At 38.5% G+C, this 6,666-nt stretch overlaps 1 protein-coding gene across 2 annotated transcripts; it reads right to left on the bottom strand.

Moving 5' to 3' along the window:
* Positions 1–348: 348 nt before the first annotated feature.
* On the bottom strand, positions 349–4,710 carry LOC111260308 (uncharacterized). Of its 2 annotated transcripts, XM_022832955.2 has the most exons (4): positions 4,575–4,704; positions 2,681–3,610; positions 2,219–2,392; positions 349–1,469 (listed from the first exon to the last, which is right to left on the bottom strand). In XM_022832955.2, the coding sequence occupies exons 1-4, from the start codon at positions 4,590–4,592 to the stop codon at positions 894–896; spliced, it is 1,698 nt and encodes a 565-aa protein (XP_022688690.1). In that variant the 5' UTR covers positions 4,593–4,704; the 3' UTR covers positions 349–893. The 2 variants fall into 2 exon arrangements, with proteins under 2 accessions (XP_022688690.1, XP_022688682.1); XM_022832947.2 differs by having other exon boundaries at positions 2,219–3,610; positions 4,575–4,710.
* Between the last annotated feature and the right edge of the window lie 1,956 nt (positions 4,711–6,666).

Here is a 6,666-nt window from a genome sequence, read left to right as displayed (position 1 = left end):
AAATAGATAAACTAAGAAAATGAGCAAATTAAATTTAGCCACAGCATCGCACTAAATGTAAAAACGTAATGCACTAAATTAATGATACCTTTAAATGCTTATGTGAGCATACTTGTAAGTGTATCTATGTATATAGGGGATCGCTTAGTCGACAATCTCAATAACTCTTCATAATTACAAAGTGCCTGGTGAAGCGTAAAGGAAAGCTATGGAAATGGAAAACGGAAAAAAAAATAGAATAAAAAAAGGCAAAAATATATTTTTTTTTTCTAGCAATAGCCCCTGCTTCATGTAGCCATGTTTATTTACTGTTAACTGAATACAATTTCAAATTAGTTAGCGAATTGGTTTTTACGTTCGGAAGATTTTCTTCCTTACGTGTGTCCCTTTTTCTCCATAGTCTACAAATGTACAATTACAATACGATATAAGTGTGTTACAAAATGTCAAATGATGATCATTTATCGGTGAGCATCTTTTCGATGTGTTGATTTGATTCAGAAATGTTTGGAAAACAATTTCGAAATAAGGAAGCTTGATCCTATGGAGGAAACCTGCCGACAGACGCTTACGTCTGGGCAGCATATTAAAATTATTTAATAACAACACAATTAGACATGCAAGCCATGTAATGGATATCTTTAAATGTAGATAAACTCGACTGATGACCGTCCACAACTTATTAAAAACGCCCTTAAGTTAGTTTTAATCGTCTCCTTCGTTCAATTCGTAAATGAGTATTTGATTGGACAGTTAAGTTAGAAGAATCAACGTGTTATGGACTCTTTTTCTCTTCCATGCATAACTTGTTTTCGTTCGGAACCCTAAAAATAGTTAGCCCATGCGGCTCAGGTTCTAGGCTGGTCGAATGCTAAGTCGAGTCCCAATATTCGCTACGGTATTGTGCAAATTAATGACTGATCACGCTTATTAAACAATACATTTATCCCTGAGCAATCTGAATGCCTCTGCTTTTGTGAGTTTGCACCTTGTGGAAAAAATTGGTGCGGAACAAAACCGATCAACTGCCACCTGTTTGGCGCTATCAGATCGAAGAATATATACTTGCCATCGCGCGATGTTACCGCGAGTCCATTGAAGTTATCATTAACTTGAGTTTCGTGACATACTACCCTGAATTGCTGTATATATTTTTTTCTTTCGGCTGAATTCGAACTAAAAGCCTCCGTCATGGCGGCGTTTTCTCTGCTTGCGAACATCTGGAACAAACCTTCGAGGTCTTCGGCGATATAATCGTCGTACCTTATATCAGCCTCCTCAGGCTCCAAAGGTACGAGTCCAGGCATGGGCCAATTATGCAGTAACGATACGGCCACTGCCGTAGTGGGGCTGTTTCCACCACTAGGGCACAGCACGAAGAATGAAGAGGGTACTACAGGGCTGGCTACCAGAATAGGATTCCACGAGTTGATCCCGGCGATTGTGTAGACCGGGGTGGGAAGCTTGCCCTGAAAAAGTGGGTCAATCACCACAAACCCAAAACAGATCCGTAAAGTAGCTGACCTTCTTATCGTTTTCGGAGCAATCAAAGTAACAGTGATAGGATAGAGGCTTACGTGAGCAAACATTGGATCGGCTTTGTCCCTCGCGCTATGGTTAAATATAATGCTTTAAAACATTTTCTAATTTCCTGAACGACTAAATATCCTGGTCATTAAATTTAAAAAAAAGTGGAAATATTTTTATGGAACTACCATATTATATATATATATATATATAAGCTAGCAAAAAATCGTTGCAAAAGTTTTGTGTCACATGGATGCGTAAATTTGGTACAGAACCTCAGCTCCGTCATTTAGGTGCAGCAATTTGTCCTAGCGACTAGTAGAGGACAGTTCGGTAAAAAAAAAAAGCAGATACGTAATGTTTCGGGAGCTTCACTCAACAACTATAAGTTGCTATATTAGACCACTCACTTAGATTTCACTAGAAAAACTAGCACGTTTAAACTAAATCATTGCTCGGTAAAATTAAATTGTTTTATAAAAACGTAACCAAACATCAAAAAGTGCCTAAATCTAAAAGAATGTATATAATAATAATAATAATAAATTTGCGAACATAGCACCAAACACTCTCTGTATTGTGAAACCAGCGAAGGTTTTTTGCAATTTTAACTAAAAAATCAAATTTGTATACTTTTCACTCAAGTAAAACGAGTCAATTACGATTACGTTTTGACGCCACTATTTCGTACCTTTGGAAAATGCTTGTATGTGTAAATGGCCTCGCCGTATTCGGTAACCGTACAAAACAACGCTACTAATCCTTTTTCGCAGACGCAAATGTCCGCCAGGAACGTTTTATTGCTGGTGGGCTTCCATAGGACGTTTGTATGAAGCTGAGCGTTATTTTGGTGAGAGCGAAACATCTGAAGCAGACATCCCTGATACTTTAGGAACATCGTGGGGCCACGTCTCTCGACCCCTTCTTTAATTTTAAGTGTTAAATTTTTGTCCGTTTGCATCAGGTTTTGGATATTTTGATTTAAACTGTTTCGTTTGACCCATTCGTACCGAACGCAGTTATCGTGATATACGATCTTGTTATAAGAATTAAGGATAGTCCGCTGTCGATAGAGTGTTTTGAATTCTATTATTTGACTTTTTGCTATTTCGGCAATTCCATTCGTCATAGCGCAGTATAACCTGAAACGCACCTTGGAGTCGTTGTTCATACAAGGAGCGTCTTCATCCACCCGAGTATCTCCAGTATTGGCGGTGCTATTGGCATCTGTAATAACAGATGAGCTTGAAAAATGAGCAGATGTAACGGCGACATTTACATGTGGTCTCTGTTCATCTGAGACTCCTATAAAGTGCACGTGTTGATGTGCCAATAGGCGACGTGTGTGGATCAATGGCTGTTCAATACAGCTATTGGAGCGCCGCTCAGGCAAGTACGAGTTAGCAGACGACAACAGTGGACGCTGGATTAGTTCCGAAAAATCATTGATTGTTAATGGATATCCCAGTCGATTCATCGAAGTCACCCATTGCTTGACTGTGCTGGCGACATCATTCTCCGATGTGACACACAGATCGTCCCGTGCCAGTAGGTCGCGAAGCATACCTTCCGTAAGTAGGTATTGACTTAGTATGTATTTTTTGAAGTCATCTGTGCCGAAGATTGACGCAAGATTCTTTAAAATCTCCTGGCGTAGCGCTCCCACTGGTACCGCGTAATTACAGCGAATCAGCTCCACTTTTTGATAGATGTTAGATTGACTAACTAGCTGACGTGCAACGATTTCTTCCAATACAGTTTGTTGAATGCTTCGTGCCAATTCGTGCAAGTTGAGTAGCTTGCACCACTCATTGGGCAAGGTATCGTAAGTCATGTAGTTCAACAGGTGCGTGACGGTTTCGTTTGAGGCGTCCACGTAAAGATAGCTGCCCTCAATGCTCTTTGCGAAACGCGGCGAAAACGCCGACAAAACTCTTGCGCACGCGCCCCCCACGTATCCCCCATTTCCGTACACATAGATGGGAACGTACAAACCGCTGATAGATTTCCAGGGAAACTTTGCAGAATCATTAGGCCGAATAGACAAATGACCCTGAGAAGGCGAGGACCACCTGACTTGTACCTGAAACAAAACCAAAAAATAAGAACTATTTATATTGGAAACACCATTTCTTGCACATACTTGAGCAGTCTACTATTTGTAGAAGGCGATTTGATAAGGGGTCAGGGTAGCCATGGCTTCCAAAAGCCAAATCACTTATTTCTTTAACAGCTAATGACAAATATCATCGCAGCGTTGGCTGAACTTAAATACTGCCGGCCGACACAAGTCCGCTGATCTAGACTTCTGCCTTCATCAATTAAGTACATGTTATTGAAGTAGTTGAGTTTTGTGATTCCAAAGATGCAAGATCATAAACAAGTAACCCTTGCCTATTTTCTAGGCATATTACTAGTACGAACTTCATATTACTAATAAAGTTTCGAAATTTGTTGAAATTCACACAGAGCTCTAAATTAGAGGGATTACAATATTCAAGCTCAAACTGTTCAAAAATCCTCCCGCAGAAGGTTCAACTTTGATTTAATTTTTGCTTACTCTCAGGCTATTAATAACGTATAACGTATTTTTAGTTATAACTTAAGCAATTTTTCCTCGAACTTACTTATTTGAGTATATAAGTAAACGAAGTGAATTGTTCAATTCTAATCGGGTCGAAAGTCTGAGTTTGTCAGGACATGCGTAGATGGTCATCTTCACAATCAGCGAACGTCCTTTATAGTAACCTCTCAAATATATAGCATAACGTTTCACTTCTATAGTTTTAAGACTTTTTTTTATAAGACTTAGTAGTCTTAATACATATTTGGCTGCATTTCCAATAGTGTATGTAAAGATAGCGATACAATCTTAGAGCATCTCAAGAAATCTGAAATTACTAGCAAGGGCTTCTCAATTCACGATGCCCCATAACACGAGAAGTTACACGATCAATTATATACATCACACAAATATAATTTCTATCTACTCGTTTTCTTTCGAAGAAATTTCTAATAATAAAACTAGTAATGATATACTTTGTTACCTCGCTATCGGTAGCCATTCTTATTCAGTCGAGTTCAGGTGACCTGCGATTGCCACGCTAGTAGAACAATGATCACCACAAATGCGAGGGCATACGCGAACAGACACAAAACAGACGACAATTGTACGTAAACGATCGCAAAAGCAACGCATCGAATAGGTTTGTGCGTGCATAACAGCGGATGAACGTTAAATACAGAATACATCTGTACCTCATTGTACTACGCTTTTCGGTGCTTCCTCCGAAAAACCTTAGTCTTACGGTCGATAGCTACTTGTCGTTGCCGATTCTTCTAGCAACGTTGTCTCTAAATTTAGTGGTGATACCTTTCATTTTTATTATTCAAAAAAAAAAAAAAAAAAAACCAGTTAGAATCTGTGCTATAGTCGAATTGAGATCGAACATCTGTAACTTTGTACTTCGTGTAAAAGCACCCTTGTGGAAAATGACTAATTGAAAGCAATTTGTCAGATCGCGTATTAGAAGTACCCGGTTTGTAGATCGTGATAGATAAGGCTTTTGTATTAAGCCAGTTTTCATCAGTTCATATGAGAGGTCACACTCGAATCTCATGCAGCGTGGGGCTGAACGAGAATAAGGAAATCTATTTAAACAGAACAAACGTCTCTATAAAATAGTAATGTTAAAACGCGAAGAGCTGAAGTTATTACGCTTCATTATAATTAAGTTTACTGTATCATTAATTAAGTTGTAACATTAGTTGTTCTGCGGCGCAAGCTGTAATAGACAGAAGTCGAAACCATCTGAAGTTGCTGAGCAGAATACGTAGCGAAGTTTCGTTTGACTTAAGAACGGCGCTAACGTTTGACTAGAAGGATGCCCTTGTGCTAAAGCAACTTTGCAATATCGAACCTTTCATTAATAATATTGGCCTAGGGCATCGTCGAACAAGATAAATTGGGCATTTCAGCATAGTTCTGGGGCTATCAGCTTTCATCGATGATCATATAAGTACCACAGATTTAAATAGAACCAACTACTAATTGGCTTCTTATAGAGGAGCTCGACACTAGAGGTCTACCATTAAAATCGCATTGAGCAGTCATGTATACGTTGCAATGCAACTCTATTTGAGATTGATAATTTTGTCTTATAAAAACTGTAAGATAGTATTACGACACTACAAAAAGTATTTAGCTAGATCTACATTGAAAATAATGTTACTCTTATGTAAGCGCGGTAATTCAATGGCGTTGGCGTCTCGAGGTCTCGTTTCATAGCAATAACACTTCTATTCTGAACGGCGTGTGGTCTCGTTTCCACGTAAATATAGTTCGAGTGTTAAGGACAAATTTTATCTGGACTTGGTTTCGGCCAACGCAGGTGAGTAGTTAGAGCTTTATTAAATGGTGCGTGCAGGACTAATTACGATTAACAGCGATTGTCGTCGTGAAGAAGGCTCGCTATTAAGTTCATGTCATATTACTGTTAAACAAGAATGACTTTTTTTTGTTGATAATGGTGAATTTTAGTTTAGCCTTATGTTATTTCATCCGTTCTATTAACCCATACAGCTTGTCTCCTACTTACTGCAGTACAAATCCTTAGTAGAAGTCGTTTAGAAGTTATTAGTAGAAGCGGGTACTTTCAAAATCAATAAACTGTTTAGTGAATTGACTAATGTACATTTTTGGCCTATTTAACGTTGCCTCCTTCAGCAATCGATTACACCAATGAATATTTATGCGTTTACGGATTCTATACTATAGATACGTAAAACTTCGCTTTGCTACGTACAGCTACGGGTATAGGCTACCTTGTTCACTCTCAGACCAGAGAGAAAAACAGTTTTATAACAAAAAAACGACTGAGATTAAATCTATGAGAACGAAAGAGCTTATCGCATACTAAGGAGACCCGAATATTATACTAACCACAATTTTAATAGGTTTATAAATTCGCCCATTTCTTTCAAAATAGCAGAGAAGGCCGAGTGGATAAAGTGGCTTGCTTAAATCTAGTGCGATACAAATGTATTATCCGATAAGCAGAAAGATTAACGTAGAGAACTGGGCCGGTAAGGCCCAGCGTAACATAGTTATACTTTATTGATATATATATATATTTTTTT

Source organism: Varroa jacobsoni, unplaced genomic scaffold, assembly GCF_002532875.2.
Source record: "Varroa jacobsoni isolate VJ856 unplaced genomic scaffold, vjacob_1.0 scaffold_42, whole genome shotgun sequence".
Lineage (NCBI taxonomy): Eukaryota > Metazoa > Arthropoda > Arachnida > Mesostigmata > Varroidae > Varroa > Varroa jacobsoni.
This window is presented reverse-complemented; position numbering and strand designations above follow the sequence as displayed.